The sequence below is a fragment of the Drosophila sulfurigaster genome, chromosome 3, assembly GCF_023558435.1.
Source record: "Drosophila sulfurigaster albostrigata strain 15112-1811.04 chromosome 3, ASM2355843v2, whole genome shotgun sequence".
NCBI classification, from domain to species: domain Eukaryota; kingdom Metazoa; phylum Arthropoda; class Insecta; order Diptera; family Drosophilidae; genus Drosophila; species Drosophila sulfurigaster.
The window spans coordinates 25,470,154-25,486,915 of NC_084883.1; the positions used below are offsets into that span (position 1 = coordinate 25,470,154).

Consider the following 16,762-nt stretch of genomic DNA (forward strand, 5'->3'; position numbering starts at 1 on the left):
GTAAACAAAGTCGAATTATAAATTAGAAATTATTTTAAATTAACTTTTGTAGAATGGTTTAAACTAATACTTAAATTAACTTAATGGAAACAATTAACAGTGGCAAATGAGCTGCAACAGTTGTGCCTTTACGCAATGTTGCTTCAATGAATGTATCGATACACGTTATCGTTTTATGGCGTATTATTTAAAAAACAAAATCGGCGGTCAGTTTTTATTGTGTACATTTTATTTTGTGAAGCGAAACCTAATATTCATAATCTAAATTGGCAATCTCAGGCAAAACAACAAGATCCTTATGGATTTCCAACCACCGTTTCGCATGATACGTTGTCTTACCATATGTGCGACCAAATTTGTATAAATGTCCCGGAACATGACCGGCATAGCTGGGATTCATGCCATGATCGTTGTGATAGAGCACAAAGTGACCAACCGGCGGACATTGGATGGCGGGTGTGGTCAAGTCCTGGCCACAGCACCACTTGTCGCGTTTCTTCTTATACATGTAGTTGGAGAAGCTGCAGAGAGCATGATGGGTCAGCACCTTGCTTGGCTCTCCGAACCGCGTCACAGCCATTGGAATATGTGCAGCATAGCCATTAATGATGAACTTGTCCTTGTCGTCATCGTCCAGGAAATGTGGCGTTGTGAACTTGCTGTACTTTAGCTTCTCTGTCGTTGGCGGACACTTCTCCTGCTTTATGCCCTTGGAACGTCCAGTTACCGGTATTAATGGGGCACGATAAGTGGTTCCCGGTAGCTGTTTAGAGGAGTACATATAGCAGGAACTCCCTAAACCCTCTAAATGTACTCACCAATCGCTCATTCAGTTGGTGCTCGAAGAGACCGTTGCCACTCTCGAGCAGATCACGATGACGCAGTGTGCGCCTATCACAGCGATAGCGTTGCATGAGGTCCTCATGTTGAGCTACGCCTGCAGTGGCGGCTGCCACATACCGTTTGCCGGTCTGTGTAAACATGTTGGGTACAAAACCCGCATAACCGGGTATTATGGGATGCCTGTAAACGGAGTCAACGAATTCCTCGCGATCACGCAGCGTCTTCAATTCACTCTGGGTGGGATAATCCTTGAGATCGGGCTTAGCGTCGATGGGCGTTACAATTAGCTCTGGCGCATGGTTAATGCATGGATCGATAAGCAACTTGTGCGTCTGGATGCCATAAGATTTGCCAACACGATCGCGATTCTGGGCACAATGGCCAGTATAGCTAACAATTGGAGGTGACTTCTACAAATGCACAGAACAATCTCTATTTAGGGTCTTACCCTGGTACCAGATGAGGTTCAGGCGTTATAGTTTGCTCCATTTTGCAATTAAATAAAAACACTGGGAATTTGGAAAACTAGCTTTTATCTTAGCACAATTAAAATACAATATGAAAAGGCCTATTTACAACAACATTTCTACGTCAACATTCTATAAAAACATCATGAGTAACATGATCCCTGATTCTTAGCACACATATTAAACACCTGCAATACGCAGCATCTCTGGAATACTGACTATCTTCTCCCGTGGCTTGCCCTTCGCTTTTCCCGCTTCAGTTTCATGTTTGTCAATGCGCTGCCATCCTTCCCAAGTCACAATAGGTTTGTTGCTCGGATCAAAACCTGGCTTGAGAGATGTTGTGTCGAAGGCATTCGCTGCAATGTCATCGCAAATGGTTTTGGCCACGGCAAAGGCGCCGTTCATGGTGGTCAAGATGACACCTGTTGGTCCAGTACCCAGCCAGCCAGCCACATAGAGACCAGGTGCCGTTTGCTTTGTTTCTTTGTCCTGCAAGACGCGACCTTGTTCATTGCACACTTGACCTCGTCGTGCATCGAAATTAATGCCTGCATCCGCACAACTCGATTTGTAGCCAATGCTGCGTAGTATCAGATCTGCGGGCAGTTTTTCTGTTGCACTGGTCGCCACCGCCGAGTTCTCCTGCACCTCGGTAATCGCAAATTCCATTTCACGCTCGACAATCGCTTTGGGCGCTCGCAGAAAGATGGGCAGAAACTGCTTGCTGATGTCTCCAGACTGGCGGTTACTCTGCTCCCCCAGACTCTTAAGCATCAGTTCAGTAAGTCGCTTGCGTGGACGCTGCAGTTTGTCCAGCTGTGCATCCACACCTTAAAAGTGGTCAAGAGTCAATAAATGGCTTAAAATGTCTTGTGACTTGTGATTTTACCCGTGAAATCCTCAGGACGCCAGCGAGTCTCTACTTGTGGTAACTTGAGCATCTCGCGCAGCTCTTTGATGGTGAATGCAGCTTGCAAAGGACCTCGGCGTCCCACCAGATGCACTCGCTCCACCTTGCTGTTGGCCAGCGCCTCCAGTGCGTACTCTGTTGTGTCTGTCACCTATTTAAATATACGAATTAGTAATGCTTTTAAATTGAATTGCTATTCTGGGACACCTTTAAGTTATCAATTGGACTGAGCAGCATGCGAGCCACATCAACGGCAACGTTTCCTTGGCCAACAATCGTCACATCGCGGCCACTTAAGTCCGGCTGCAGCTGCTCGGCGCCCGGCAATCCATTGTACCAAGCCACAAATTTTCTCGCCGATATGACATGCGCCTGTTGCTCGTTGTGCAGTTCCAGCTCGCGATCCTGATCCGCTCCATAGGTGAGCAGCACGGCATGGTAACGTTCTCGTAGTTCCTGCAGAGTTACATCTGTGCCCAGGGTGACGTTACCGAAAAAGCGTAATCGTGGATTCTCTGCTGTTTTCGTAAACGTATTGATGACGTTTTTTACTTCTGGATGATCAGGTGCAACACCAAAGCTGGAATGTCAATAATTTGCATAATGACCGAACTCATTAGTTGATAAGTCGCACAGAGATTCAATATAAACACCTAGAGTTAAGTGGCCAATCGCATTTCTCGCTGGGCTCAAGATGTGGACGGTTTTATTAGTGATCGTCTGCTTGTGGACCTTAGCAGCTTCTGCTCCCCTCTGGAGTCCCGAACAAGTGGGTGGTAAGTACAATAGACTTCCCTTTATTCTCTATTCAATCATTTCATTTTGTAGATTATTTTAATGGCATCTTTCGCTCTGTTGTTGGGCCGCTCTTTGGCCTAGACGATGGCAATAATAATACTACACCACCCAGTAACTAATTAATCTCAAGCTTACCGCACCAATCCAAAAGGCACCGGCAACTTTTCGACGATGTCCACAGAACAATCACTCAGCTGTTTAAGTAAATATTGCGCCGCATAGAATCCTGCTGGACCAGCGCCCACAATACAAATTCGTTTGGGTTGCGCCACTTGTTGCACACTTTGTGATTTAATTGCACTTGTACTAAAGCTGTTGTTATAAACATTAAAAAATTGGCGTCTGCAATATCGCAAATTTCTTGTGTAATTCATGATTATTGGTTTGTTTACTACTGTACAATAAAGAAAGCTGTGCAACGGTGACTATTTGTTTCTCAACACCTGCGTCGCAGTGTGACCACAATCAAACTTTCTTAAATATACCAAACACACAGTACATTATTGAATAATTGCCACCTGGTTACATTTTCACTGTAACGACGATATAAAATGGCGCGTGAATTTAAACATATTACTTGTTTTGTCTAACTTATCAAATTTTCGATGAAAATAACATACTTCGGAATAAAGAAAAAGATCCACTCTTGAGAGAAATCAAAGAAACACTTGTTTTTCAAGTACTTTTACATTTTTAATTGCTTGTGCCCTTTAAAGTGATTTGAAGATTGATGCTTTATTTATTTAGATGATAAACAAACTCGAAAAATGGTACGTACGATTAGAGGCAATAACAATTTTTATTAGGTGCTAAACTAAGTGTACAATAACAATTTGGAAATGGTGATTTTCTGTGATTCAGATTTAATCGCGGTGCAAAGCCAGCCAGCGTTTGGCATCCACTGTAGAGCTGCCAAAAGAGTGACCCACATTAAAGATTTCACCGGGTACATGTCCTCCATAGCGCGGCAACATGCCGCAGACACGTGGATAAATAACGCCGTTGGTAATTGCAGACGATCGACCTACGCCAGCACTCCGGATGGGAACCCATTCGACACTGCGACGAAAGTACATGTCGTCCTTGGGATTGCACCAGCCGCCATCCGGTAAATGGAAATCAAAACCATAACCTGGTCATAACAGGATTAGCTCACATTATGGAAATGCAGGTGCAACACTTACGATTGGAGTAGGACATAATAATTATATTGTGTTAAAAAGCAGACGAATCCCATGAGCGGAACAGTTCCGAAAAACAACTACGACTGCCCTCAACTGACGGAAGTCGCTTCGACAAAACGATTTATTTATTTTCCATGGCAACGGGCCTATGAGTTGATTGGGTGCTGACAGGCCATAAATGAATCTAAAGGCCAAAATCAGGATGAAATAGCAACAAGTTCTGTTAAAGCCGTTAAAACACGGTCACGACACGACATGTTCATGATGTTTTCTTTAATGGCATTTTATAATGTCAATAAACAAATAAAGTCACCAATGAATTAAACACGCACTCAAATTTCAATGTATATAACTTGTATATTAAGTATTATGCATATTTTCTACACGTACACACGGGAGGGGGGGAGATATACAATTTTATCATTTACAGGAATTTATTTAGATTTTCAATTCTCTCAATTTAATATAAATTTAATGAATCTACGCTCGGTTGCTTTTGCCTTTATTGCCAGTATCCAGAAGTATTAAAATCTATAGCCATGTGCTGGCTTCAATTCACCATCGTCATCATCATCATCGTCGTCGTCTAGTCAATAAATCAATTCGACTTCTTAGCCTTCTTCTGTTGCTTGCTCTTGAGTTTCTCCTGCTTCTTCAGCTCCTTCTCCGTTAGCGATTTGTACAGCTTGTAGCCAAAGAGAGCTGCAATTGCATAAATTGTGGAATGTTAATGAATATTGTTTTAACAATACTATTAGGGGCACGTGTAATTAACCGAATACTGAGACGATAAGGAATATCACAGCTACCAATATGGAGGTGGAATAGGTTTGAGCAAAATTCGTATGTGTCACCAATCGTCGCTCAATGCGAGCGATGGCCTCCTGAAAGGATCCTTTCATCTCGCTGACGAACGCGTGTCGATCACTCTCAGTCAGCGATTCCATTTTGGTTTGAAGTCTGTTAATCTTTTGCATCAGATCTTCGGCAAACTTGCTGTTGGGTCCAGTTTTGGCCACAATCGCTGCCACCGAGTTCTTCAGCTGCTGAACGATGGACTCATCGCCAACACCGACACTAGAACTCATTGTTGCAACGGGAATTTGGATAATTTGGTGTAAATTATTACTGCCAATAGGTTGATCGGCATAGCACTCCACTAGAAATGAGTGGGTAAAGCTTTTATCGTGACGATTTGCCGCGTTTAACATGAAATTTTGTGGTGGATTTCTCCTATCTTATCGAAAATCGAACACCTCTCCAATATAAACCAACATTCTCAGTAAATGTTTGCATGTGAGTGCTTTAACAGCGCATACTTTACGAGTAGAGTAAAACCAATGTGTAGTTGATGGACACATACACAATTTCAACATAATTGTAGGTGTCACATTTGGCGAGGGTGGTCTTAATAATTTTGATTGTCATTTTTGGGAATGGAAGTTTCCTTGTGGTTGTCGCTGCTTACCAAAGACGAGCAATATGAGCGTTATCATCACAAAGAACACAATATACTCTCGAGAACTGTGGCCGGGATGTCCATACTGCCTCATGAAATCCTCCGGCGATGGCGGCTTTGGATTGAATATACTTTCGCGCAGCTCGGCACGCTCTTCATCCGAAATGCCTTCCATGGACTCGACCATTTTCCATATCTCATCGGCGCTGGGCATTTTAAAGTCTGGACTGCCGGGACCGGCGCCAGGTGGCGCTACGAAGCCCTGATCTCCGCCAGCTGCGGCCGCGGCAGCCACATCATCGGCGAATGCTTGTTGATTTATTGGATCTTCTGCCATTATTTATTCAATTCCCTCTCTCTCTCTTCTAATCACGACGCTGCTCTTAGCTTAAGCGAGTTACGAGTAGTTTTGCTTAACGGTTTATTGTGTCTGCATTTGGGGGGTGGAAGGTATAAATTCTTAGAGTTGAGTCGCAAGCGCCACGAAAACATATTAAATAATTCACAAAAAGTCTTCTAATGTTGATAATCAATCAGATAATCAATTTACAGCATGCAAATAGTAATATTGCTGACAATTATAATTTGAATGTAACATACAACAAGAAATTTCATTCATCGTACAGTGTAAATAAAATACACTGCTATGAAACTACGTGGCAGCAGCTGATAGCAAACGAACATTTCAACCCCCAGAGGCAAACTCGCCACTCAAATAGCATTTTAGACGATTGCCATCAACAGCAGTCGTGGCCGAGTGGTTAAGGCGTCTGACTCGAAATCAGATTCCCTCTGGGAGCGTAGGTTCGAATCCTACCGGCTGCGATACAAGTAATTTTTTTTTTACTTTTTTTAATTAAATAAAACATTTTCTTTTATGCTCTTTTAAATACAACAACATTTAACAACTGACTTTAGAAGCACAAAATAGAAATTCGCGCTTTTCATTGAATTATTGTTTGGGAGCTACTAACGTGTTCTATAGACCGCTGCCTTGGCAAACTGACTGAACGCTAATTTCAAATCTAAAATACAATTTGCCACTTATTTGTAATCTCAGTCCGCTTATATTTTTTGTTCTCTTTACTTATTTGTGAGAGATATGTGCTTTTAGTTTCGCTGCGCTTTGTATTTTGTTGTCCAGCGTCAGCATATTTTTAAAGGTAGTCCGCAAGAAGTCAGTAAATAAAAATAAATAGAAACAACTACAGCTACATACGATATGCGATAAGATTCCTCAATACTGCTTATCAATCCAAGCAATACACAAGACTGTACAGTAATGAATGAAGTTTGTAAATGAACCATGCAGCTGAAGCTTTAGCTAATACATTGTAATAAATGCAAATTGATTTGTGGGCATCAACTCTCAACATTCAGCTGTCAACACGTGTACTACAACCAACAAAAACAAAAAAAACAATATACAATATACATATATAGTCAACAAACATGTGCGGTTGCCCCACAGTTCGAACTTGTGTTTGCTGCCTTCGCTTATCACTACATACTTATCATTTAACAATATTGGAGCGCCAATATTTTTCGACAAGAAAACTTGAATACGTGGGCAGAAAATAAAAACGAAATTGACCAGATAAGTAGAGTAGGATGTCTTCTCAACGTACACGTATTCACTACGTTTGAGCACTAGCGAGCTTTTAGTTTAATGCTCTTCAAATCAAAACATTGCGATAATGCACTCTTAGAAAAGAAGGCAGATAATGATGGCTGTCGAAACAGTAGCATATGAGAGTCAATGGCAGAGACAGAGACAGAGACATAGACAGATACATTAAGAGGGGGACACTGAACCTGGAGTTGGAAGCGAACCAATTCTCGTTTTGATTGTGTGGTGAAAGTTTCGTTTTGTTTTTTTTTTTTGCGACCCAATGCCATTCTTTTCGGCTCTTTGATGTTGATTTGATTTTAGTAGGGACTTGGGAACGAGTAAATTGGGGTTTAATTCATGCGTGACGCAATATGAAGGAAATGCATCTAATACAATGCATCTATCGCAGACTCAGACTCACCTGCTAATCCGAAAACAACAACAGCCGGCACATAAAATGCAAGATTGGGAATTGACTGTTGGAATGGTGAACCGGCATCAGTTAAATCGACCATGGTGTATTAATTGTAAAAAAACGAATAGAACTTTAAGTCAGGCACGTTCGGAGGCAGCAAAGTAGGCAGCTCTGTTGTCGTCACACTTTCAAGTTTATCTCAAAAATAGCCGAAACCACGACTCAAGATGAAAATATTTTGCAGTCCTTGCCACCCTGTTTGTTTGCTAACAAGGTTGCCATGCTTTTCAAGTGTTCGACTACGTAGGTTTATAATATTTTACTACAGTTTTGTTTTGAACCTTTGAAACAGATAAGGAAGCCGACTACATATACATCATTTGTAATATTTAAATGTACTTTTTTTTTAAAATATATAAATTTTTAATATTATAACGCCATAAAAATCGATACCTAAAATATATCGAAACGTAGACATAATAGTGAGACCGCAAACTGTTCAGAACATATTTATCGGCGTTAAAGCGTGTATCTTAAAAATATTTCTTCTGGTCACATTCTGACAAGTAAAGTTGTTTGTTTCAGCTGTTTCGTGCTCGAGTTTTGGAAAAAATAAAATTTTTGCAAAATGAAGGTCATCTACAACACTTTGTTCAAGCGCACATCCACCTACGCAGTGGCCATCATCGCTTCGGCCTTCTTTTTTGAGCGCGCCATCGATGTCAGCTCCAACGCGATCTTCGATTCCATCAACAAAGGCGTAAGTACAATTTGCTGCTTATGTAAGACTTTAGAATGCCCATTAATATTATCTCGCATTTTGTTTGCAGAAACAATGGAAGGACATCAAGAGCAAATATGAATAGACGTGCTTAAGAACGCTAGTTATAAATAAAACAGTTATGATGTTTCATTGTAATTAACATAAAAATGCGACGTTTATTGTAAACGTAACGAAATCCCAATAAGGCTTTGTTTTTATTTTTGTTTATTTTGCGTAACAGAAGTCACTGATTGCTCCGACACCTCCCAGGGCTTCTCATGTCGATAAGCATCCCAGGGCTGGGTGTTTGGCAGTCTGGCGGGTTCCTGGAAACTGATGCCACTGGCCTGCACAGCTTGCAGCAGCTTCTCCAATTTGCTGCCGGCCACAGCCTCGACGTTACAAGTCATCTCGGTGATACCGGCGTGAAGGCATCTTTGGGCTAGAACGTGTCCCAGATTCACAAATGCCGCAGTGTCGTTGGTCTTGAACAATTGCTGTTTAATCGCCCACTCTGATGTGCTAGCACTCAAGATGGTACCGTTCTCGAAGTGTTTTACATCCGCACTCACATAGCGACCGCTGGTATTGATCTCGAGGGTATGCCAATAGGAACGACCAGGCTTTTCCAGATGATAGCCGCTGGGCTTGTATGCAATGCGTAACCTCTCCAAATTGCGGGGATTGCGGTTTGTTACGTATGTTGTGTCGCTTGCCGGCGCCGTTAGCTCCTTGATCTTGTGCAGCACTCGTGCTGATGTCAGGGGACGTGCACTACGAGACATTATTTATTCAGAATCGACAGCGAAAAAAATAATTTCTGTTTAACCACGTTAAAAATAATAACATCAATAACTTGACTCGAAGTGTTGTCGATATATTGTATATATTGGTATCGATATTTTAGCTCTAATCAGCTGACATCAGTGGCTTATGTAACTGTGGCCCTGTGAATGGCTAAACTGATCAGCTGTTTCGGCTTGTTTACATTGAAAATTTATAAATTATTTCAGATTTCCATTTGGCCTAGCGTATTTTTATTGCTCGATTTGCATTAATCATAAAAATTTAGACATGCGCGCTTCGGCCAAAGTGCGCCGAAGGCACAAATTCATATTTTACGGGCCGGAATGCGCGAACATTTGCCAACCGCTCGCTCAACCTTACAAGACAATCGTCGTCGGTGACGGCTGAAGCGCAAGTCCAAATTGTACAAGTGTAGCGCGTTAAAGATAAATTACGCTTATGTAAAGTGCGGGTGCAATAGTCGAAATTTGCTAACTACCATTATATTATATATATAAACATATCAAGCAAATTGAGTGTTCATCATGTTGATGGCAATATTTACTACAAGCGCCAGGCGGATACGTCCTGATCACCTGAATCATCTGGCCACGCGGTGCTTGTGGCATTGGGATCTGGGGCACCTGCAGCGGACTATTTATGGACAGCGAATTTACGCCTTGGGGTCACGGGTAAGATTGTATATTTAAAGCTATGTGGCCAAGGCCTCTGCCATTGCCATCGATTTTCGATTCTATATAGTAGATGGGGTTAATAAAATTCATATATTTTATGCATATAATATATATGGGGGCAAAAGAGGCCACGCGTTAAGGCCCCAACGATATAGGTGCTTTCTCACCAATCTGTAATTCACCACAGTGCGACCAGGGGTGCATTTGTATCAGCATTTTATTTTGGCGGGCTATTCAAAATGCACATTGCCTGTTAGCTGCGGCATTCATCTCTGTTGCTGTTTCGGTTGCTTATCTCCATCTCTATCTCAATGCAAATAGTATGCAAGGTTAAACAAAGCGAAAATATCTGTGAAAACGTGCTTTCACTGCAACACTTTATTTGAACTGATAAAATGTTTACTGACTGATAGCATTGCGAGCACTTGACTGTTGCTCAAGCTCTCTTTCGGTCGAATTCTCTTTGTGATCAGCATGTGCGCGCCCTTCTACGCACCTAGACTAACACTAACACTGCATTTGCACTTGACAAAATTCTCAAGTCTAAAATCAGTTACACTTTCAAGTTCCCAACGCGCGGTCGTGTCTGCAATCTCTTCCGCTAATATTGTAATAGACGACGACGACGACAACAACGAACGGCAATCAAAAGAGAACTACGAAATCTAATTGAAAAAACGTATATTTTTATTTTGAATTAATTGAAGGCGAGTCAATTAAATATTTGAAAGAATCTTTTTGATTGAACTTTGAGTGCCTAACAAAAATCACTAGAAACGCAGAAATTGTCGCGCTTTTTGCACTGCGTATTTTTCATTTTCATTCTACGCGTTCTTTGTGCTTTTGTTTGCTTTCCACATAAAAACAAACAACAAAAAGTGAAGAATAATATGCAGTTTCATGCTGAGGAAACATTTCTCTGCTTATCTCTTGGAATAAGCCTTTCCGTATATCTCATGCTGAGGTTCAAAAGTCCTTTTAAATAATGTGTGTGTTCGAGTGTGATTTAAGCTCAGTTGAATTTGTGTATTAAATCAAATTTTGTATGTGAAATGAAGGCAATTAGAATAATTAGCAAAACAAAGTAGTCGTTGACCCTCCGTAAGTTGGTCATGACTGACTTGTATTTAGCTTGTTTTGTTTGTGATGTTAAACTCCACTTCCATTGACTCGCAGCATTACGTCCAGGCCCCAGAGGCTCACCCCTTGCCAGATGGTAAATCCCCATCCGGACTGCAGCATCAGCAGCCGCAGCAGCAGCAGCAGAAGGGAGAGCAGCGCCAGCAGCAGCAGCAGCAGGATAATCTTTCGCAGCATCTATCTTCGCATAGCATTCGGCCGCCAACGGATAATCCTGTGAAAAAGCAAGACTCTCAGACGCAGGGACGACAACCTTCATCCTCAAGCATGGCATCAAGTGTGGATATTCCCTACGACATCAGTTGGATATTTCCCCGACTGCGAAATCCCTCCAAGCTGTGGTATGTCGTCAGTCAAATTGTGGTCACTCTCGTAGGCCTCCTCAGCAAGGTTATCCTCGGTAAGTTATATTCCCCGTTGTCATAACATAAATTATTATTTATGTTTGCATTTTGTTCCGATTGAAATCGAGAAACAACACGCAACAACATCTGTTTTCGTTTATTTTAAGCGTAGTACTTTTTGTCGGATTTTATTTTTGGTTGCGTTTTGTGCTTTTCGCACTTCGGCATTTCTCGCCCATCTAAATTGTCCATGGTCATGATTCTTGGCTATAAGCAAATCTGGCTGATAAACGACATCTCTTCCTGCATTCGCTCGTGTATTTGCACTATGCCTATCTTATATATAGAATCTAATAAGTACGCCATAAAGTTGCATATAATATATGCAAATCCACATATACTTTTCATTAAATTAGATTAACATTGTGAATCGCTGGGTCACATGTTTTTAATGCATTGTAATGTAGCGAAATCTTGTTGAAGATCTTTAGAAGATGTGGGAGATTATAATACAAGTCAATGCAAAGTATTTGCTTTATATTTTGTTAAATTGAAATCTTAAAAAGAAAAGAGAATACTCTGACCTTAGTATAGCAACTTAGCAAGTGTGAAATTGAAAATTAGTCTTGACAATTTTGTGTTGTTTTAAGTGAAGCATCCGTGACAAAAGAAAATAGAGCCCTAACATCACAGTTTAAAATTCTTAGTAAGGAACTTTGCAAATAAAAGAACTTAACCCCATTGCTTACTAATATTAATTGAATATTGAAAATGTAATTGGTTTTTAATATTGTGGGGCGCCTTAAAGTATGCTATATATTTTTAGGTATTTGCAATTTGAAAATTCTATTAATGAGTTTCCCATTATTATTGCAGTCGTGTTGAATCATACGAAAGTGTACAATAAGGACCGACTTATCGCTGCGGTGGGCAAACGTCCCAAGGGCGTGCCGCTCGTAACCGTTTCCAATCATTACTCCTGCTTCGATGATCCCGGAATATGGGGCATTTTGCCCATGAATTTGGTGTGTAACACTATGCGTATTCGATGGTCGATGGCAGCTCATGATATTTGTTTTACGAAAAAGCTGCATGCGACCTTCTTTATGTATGGTAAGAGAACATCCTATTTGAAATTAATTTAAATATTAATTTATATTCAATTTACAATAGGAAAATGCATACCTGTTGTGCGTGGAATTGGCGTATATCAAGATGCCATCAATCTGTGCATTGAGAAGTGCGCGTTAGGAGATTGGGTGCATGTGTTCCCCGAGGGTAAAGTTAACATGGAAAAGGAGGAGATGCGTCTGAAGTGGGGAGTCGGTCGGATTATTTACGAATCGCCCAGAATGCCAATTGTGCTTCCCATGTGGCACGAGGGCATGGACTCTGTGCTGCCCAATGTGGAACCGTATGTGTTTAAATTCCGCAAGAATGTCACTATCAATGTGGGTCAACCGTTGGATCTGAACGATTTCGTTCAGGATCTGAAAAATAAACAAGTGCCCGAACCTGTGGCGCGAAAACTCATCACAGACAAAATACAAGAAGCCTTTGCTGTAAGTTTAAATAATGAACCACCCATTAATTGTATACTTATGGTGTTTATTTTCTTTATTTGTAGACTCTGCGGTTAGAAACCGAAAAATTACATGAGCAGCGCACTCAGTGACCGCGTGGAATAATAGCTTATTTATTTTGATAGTATTAAGCCTAAAATGATGCCTCGATAAAATGTTATCACTATATAAATATTATTTTTAGCATTTTCTTCCTTCCAACATGCTGCAATAGCATTAGTGAGGCCAAAAGCTGCCCTGTCGTCTGTTATTGAACAAATTATTGCTTTAAGTAAAAAGAGTGTGAATTGAGATTAAGTGTAAATATATGAAATCAAGTCAAGAAGTACATTAGAAATTTTTCCGATATTCTTAATATTTACAATTATAAGATTAAACAACTTATGTGGGATTAAGAGAATACACTGTATTACTAAAACTTGGAAAAAGAAAGGTACATTAAAAAGTCCGTTTTAAAGAAGTGCTTGGACTTTTATTTTAACAGAGTGGCAGCTTTGCTCAACGCGTTGCCAGACTCGCCGTTCAAATGTAAACAAAGAGCAAGCACCGTTAAATGGCACAAGTGTAAAAATGTAAGCAGAAATTTTGAAAATAATACTTTTAAAGAAAAAAACTAAATTGGAATAATCTAGGTCGTATATCAGAGTTATTAATAATGAGAATGCCATAGTGTTGACCACACCCAAGCGCAATGAGCTGCTCCGAGACGGTCCAACGGAGTCCATGTCCCACAGGTGCCACGTTTTGGGTCGCGGCGCTTACGGCACCGTGTTCAAGGCAATTTATCGAGGTGAACTTTAATGAATATTTATGCAATTAAATTCAAATTAATTTCTTTTCTCTAGATCACTCTGTGGCACTGAAAGTAATTAAAAACAGCGCTATATCCACTTTGCACAACGAGTCCCACGTTCTCAACTGGAAACACAAAAATATAGTTCGTCTGATGAGAGTCGAATCGAATGCTGAGTTTGGATTGCTCATCATGGAGAGACCCAATGGATTGTGTCTACAACGAGTGACGGACACGCTTGCTTTGCCCATGGTGCACAGAGTGATGTAGGTGGAATAATTTCACTTAATTCCATAACTAATAATCACTGTTTTTCTAGTATTACGCTTGATGTGCTGGCAGCTTTAAGTTACTGTCATGGTCAGGGTGTATTGCATCTGGATGTCAAGCCACCGAATATATTGATTGCATTGGGGGCCAAGTCAAATCCGATGGGAAAACAATCAGTATATTATCGCAGCTATATATGCAAACTATGCGATTTTGGCTCCTCCATCAAGCTGGATGAGCTGTGCAGCAGTCAAATGAATACAAAGGGCACGCTGCGATACATGTCTCCAGAAGCTTTGCGATCGGCGCCTTTATCATGTGCCTCTGATATTTATTCCTTGGGGATCACCATGTGGCAACTGCAGGCACGTCGCCTGCCCTTCTATCAACTCAACTGCAATGATACCATTGCCTATCAAGTTGTGAAATACGATCTACGACCTGATAACTCCGCACTACTCGAGGAACTACAGCTCGGTTCCGATCACACCGAAATTGTGCCCTTAATCAACTGCGATTGTGAGGAGCGTGGCCAAGGTATAAAGAATAACAACGCCGTCGATCGCATGTGTAGATACATGAACCGAAATAATCCACAGTTGGATGTAGTACTATCAACGGAGTTGTACAAAAAAGCGCGTCGCAATCTCAACTTTGATAGCTCACATGGTCGTGTGAGCAAGCGAACACTTAAACAGCGCAACAAGAAACCCAGATTGGCGAATTATTTCGATAATCTGTCAACTATTTCAGTCACATATCTGGAAAGTGCATATAGCGAACTATATAAAAGCTGCTGGCTCAGCGAACCTAAGTTGCGTTTAAGCTCACTTGAGCTGCAAAAACATCTCGAGCTGATTTTGGCTAAATGCTTTGCCAACTAGTTGTAAGTTAATTGTTTTTCATATTTGTAACTGTCTAGTATTTATTCTTTTTATTGCAACGATTAAGTTTTAACTGTATGTAAATTGATTTTATACCCCTTCATGTATTATTTTTGTTAGAGTAATAATTTAAGAGAGCACTTTGTTTTGGTTTAATAATTTATTTTTCGTAACTCTTTTTTTTATTTTGTTTTGTTTATTTGTACTTGCTACGCTAAGAAAATACATTTATAATGTTTATACGAGCTTAAATTTATAATTTCTCATTTTTGTCGAGCGTAGTGCGTTTGCTATGGGTGTATATATCTGTATATATACTATAATATATGTTTTATGTATGTAACTTGTATTTAGGATGTGATGCAAACACGAAGGAACAAATAACTAACTTGTTCACTTTGCTTTAGGCTGATTTTTAGTCTCACATCGTGGCTACTTTAAGAGGGACTAACTAGAGTTTGAAGAAGAGGTTCTCACCCTTATATATACGCGATACGCTCGTTCATTGACTTTATTTACAAATTATTATTGTTGTCATTTGTTTTATGTTCGCTTCGAAACCTTCTATATGCATGTATGTACCTTTATTAGTATTTGATTTGATTCGTTATTGTTATTATTGTTATTGTAAAGATGTCTAAATATTTTCACCCATTTTCGCTACACTTTCGTATCCAACTGCGCTTTGACTGTGTGTTTGTGTGTGTGTGTGTTTGGTGTGTGACTTTAGGAGTTGAGTAATGCACTCTACAAAACTGTTTGGTGTTATCTAACATATCATTGCTGATAATCAGAGATAACCTACATCTGATGAATACATACATGCTCTTTACTTTTTATGCTGTTGTGCGGAAGACTACAATTTTATAATATTACTTTTACATCTGCTAATAGTTTGAAAAGGTTTTAGTTGCACTCTGCTCAGATACTGAACAAAGCTTTGGCTATTCCAAAATTAATTATCATTATATTGTATACAGATTATATATATATATTTTTTAAGAGAAATCTATTCAGTTGGAAATGCAATTTTCGAACACATGTCTTTGGGAACACTTCGTACGTCGTTCTACAAAATCATATAGAGCGCGTCGAGTGCGTTTGCTTTTTGTTTTCTTTTGTTGAATACTTGGAACAATTGGCAATTACAAAACGCTAAATCGGGGAAAACATTCTCAAAAAAACTTACAATATTCAATATAAATATGATTCGTATTTCGAAGATACGCAATTTACTTTTGCCTTCTTCACTCTACTTCTGCCTCTGTCTCCTCAGTTTTAGTTTGAATATATCACAATTTAGTCTTTTTAAATCTTTAAATATATATATATATATATATATATGTGTATGTTGTGGAGTGTATTCCCCAGAACTATGCGCGTACTCTCGATTTGGGAATAGTAACTCTACTCCACTCCGCTTACGCTTAACTTATACTTATAGGGTTTCTCGTATCTTTTGTCGTTTTATTCTTTTTGAGATTGTTTTTGGTTTTTATGTTTTGGGGGGGAAGAAGGGTTCATCGCATGGGGGCGTCTCTTTAACTGGCGTAGGAACGACGCACAGGAACCGGCGGTGGAATTTTGGATTTACGTTGCGGCTGCTGCGTTGTCAGTTTTTGCGGTGTCTGCGGCGACGGTGACGATGGCGACGATGACGTTGATGATGTTGACGTCGATGTCGATGATGAGGAGGATGTGTGAATGCATGTTGGAATTCTTGTTGGCGGCGCTTTGTGGCAGCTCTTTGGCAGCTCCGTTGCCGTTGCCGTTGCCGTTGTCTTTGTTTCCTGCAAAATGGAATTTTGTGTGA

At 40.4% G+C, this 16,762-nt stretch overlaps 10 protein-coding genes and 1 non-coding gene across 21 annotated transcripts in view; 5 read left to right on the forward strand and 6 right to left on the reverse strand.

Annotated features, from left to right (window-relative positions):
* Positions 1–238: 238 nt before the first annotated feature.
* LOC133845924 (CIMIP2 protein GA14893) lies at positions 239–1,437 on the reverse strand. Its single transcript, XM_062280582.1, has 3 exons — positions 1,292–1,437; positions 819–1,233; positions 239–763 (listed from the first exon to the last, which is right to left on the reverse strand). Exons 1-3 carry the CDS (start codon positions 1,330–1,332, stop codon positions 248–250), a joined length of 972 nt encoding a protein of 323 aa, XP_062136566.1. The 5' UTR covers positions 1,333–1,437; the 3' UTR covers positions 239–247.
* On the reverse strand, positions 1,360–3,464 carry LOC133845923 (NADPH:adrenodoxin oxidoreductase, mitochondrial). The gene is made up of 4 exons (XM_062280581.1): positions 3,157–3,464; positions 2,431–2,803; positions 2,203–2,374; positions 1,360–2,143 (listed from the first exon to the last, which is right to left on the reverse strand). The coding sequence occupies exons 1-4, from the start codon at positions 3,393–3,395 to the stop codon at positions 1,491–1,493; spliced, it is 1,437 nt and encodes a 478-aa protein (XP_062136565.1). The 5' UTR covers positions 3,396–3,464; the 3' UTR covers positions 1,360–1,490.
* Positions 2,858–3,378, forward strand: LOC133845929 (uncharacterized). The gene is made up of 2 exons (XM_062280587.1): positions 2,858–2,999; positions 3,052–3,378. The coding sequence occupies exons 1-2, from the start codon at positions 2,918–2,920 to the stop codon at positions 3,138–3,140; spliced, it is 171 nt and encodes a 56-aa protein (XP_062136571.1). The 5' UTR covers positions 2,858–2,917; the 3' UTR covers positions 3,141–3,378.
* A 337-nt stretch (positions 3,465–3,801) lies between the features above and the next one.
* LOC133843831 (CIMIP2 protein GA14893) lies at positions 3,802–4,357 on the reverse strand. The gene is made up of 2 exons (XM_062277570.1): positions 4,206–4,357; positions 3,802–4,153 (listed from the first exon to the last, which is right to left on the reverse strand). The coding sequence occupies exons 1-2, from the start codon at positions 4,219–4,221 to the stop codon at positions 3,885–3,887; spliced, it is 285 nt and encodes a 94-aa protein (XP_062133554.1). The 5' UTR covers positions 4,222–4,357; the 3' UTR covers positions 3,802–3,884.
* A 185-nt stretch (positions 4,358–4,542) lies between these two features.
* Positions 4,543–7,964, reverse strand: LOC133843829 (uncharacterized). 6 transcript variants are annotated; one of them, XM_062277566.1, is made up of 3 exons: positions 7,698–7,964; positions 5,674–6,094; positions 4,543–4,907 (listed from the first exon to the last, which is right to left on the reverse strand). In XM_062277566.1, the coding sequence occupies exons 2-3, from the start codon at positions 5,999–6,001 to the stop codon at positions 4,804–4,806; spliced, it is 432 nt and encodes a 143-aa protein (XP_062133550.1). In that variant the 5' UTR covers positions 6,002–6,094; positions 7,698–7,964; the 3' UTR covers positions 4,543–4,803. The 6 variants fall into 6 exon arrangements, with proteins under 6 accessions (XP_062133550.1, XP_062133551.1, XP_062133549.1 ...); XM_062277567.1 differs by lacking the exon at positions 7,698–7,964 and adding an exon at positions 7,176–7,305; XM_062277565.1 differs by lacking the exon at positions 7,698–7,964 and adding an exon at positions 6,639–6,741.
* Trnas-cga (transfer RNA serine (anticodon CGA)) lies at positions 6,408–6,489 on the forward strand. The gene has a single exon. It is a non-coding gene; the product is annotated as a tRNA-Ser (tRNA).
* A 351-nt stretch (positions 7,965–8,315) lies between the features above and the next one.
* On the forward strand, positions 8,316–8,659 carry LOC133843833 (cytochrome b-c1 complex subunit 9). The gene is made up of 2 exons (XM_062277571.1): positions 8,316–8,451; positions 8,522–8,659. Exons 1-2 carry the CDS (start codon positions 8,320–8,322, stop codon positions 8,555–8,557), a joined length of 168 nt encoding a protein of 55 aa, XP_062133555.1. The 5' UTR covers positions 8,316–8,319; the 3' UTR covers positions 8,558–8,659.
* Positions 8,326–9,333, reverse strand: LOC133843827 (large ribosomal subunit protein uL18m). Its single transcript, XM_062277557.1, has one exon. The coding sequence runs from the start codon at positions 9,237–9,239 to the stop codon at positions 8,670–8,672; it is 570 nt and encodes a 189-aa protein (XP_062133541.1). The 5' UTR covers positions 9,240–9,333; the 3' UTR covers positions 8,326–8,669.
* An 80-nt stretch (positions 9,334–9,413) lies between these two features.
* On the forward strand, positions 9,414–13,462 carry LOC133843817 (tafazzin). Of its 2 annotated transcripts, none has more exons than XM_062277541.1 (5): positions 9,414–9,932; positions 11,112–11,475; positions 12,296–12,532; positions 12,593–12,981; positions 13,047–13,462. In XM_062277541.1, the coding sequence occupies exons 1-5, from the start codon at positions 9,786–9,788 to the stop codon at positions 13,092–13,094; spliced, it is 1,185 nt and encodes a 394-aa protein (XP_062133525.1). In that variant the 5' UTR covers positions 9,414–9,785; the 3' UTR covers positions 13,095–13,462. The 2 variants fall into 2 exon arrangements, with proteins under 2 accessions (XP_062133525.1, XP_062133526.1); XM_062277542.1 differs by lacking the exon at positions 9,414–9,932 and adding an exon at positions 10,894–11,036.
* On the forward strand, positions 13,435–15,851 carry LOC133843816 (serine/threonine-protein kinase mos). The gene is made up of 4 exons (XM_062277540.1): positions 13,435–13,574; positions 13,635–13,792; positions 13,848–14,061; positions 14,115–15,851. Coding segments are annotated over exons 1-4 (1,209 nt in total). The 5' UTR covers positions 13,435–13,572; the 3' UTR covers positions 14,950–15,851.
* Positions 15,852–16,441: 590 nt separating this feature from the next.
* LOC133843810 (uncharacterized protein DDB_G0284459) overlaps positions 16,442–16,762 on the reverse strand; it is a 49,684-nt gene continuing 49,363 nt past the window's right edge. For all 5 annotated transcript variants that reach the window (XM_062277531.1, XM_062277529.1, XM_062277530.1 and 2 more), the window contains one exon: positions 16,442–16,739. In XM_062277531.1, coding sequence (XP_062133515.1) covers positions 16,491–16,739 — 249 coding nt within the window. In that variant the 3' untranslated portion in view covers positions 16,442–16,490. The remainder of the gene's footprint in view (positions 16,740–16,762) is intronic.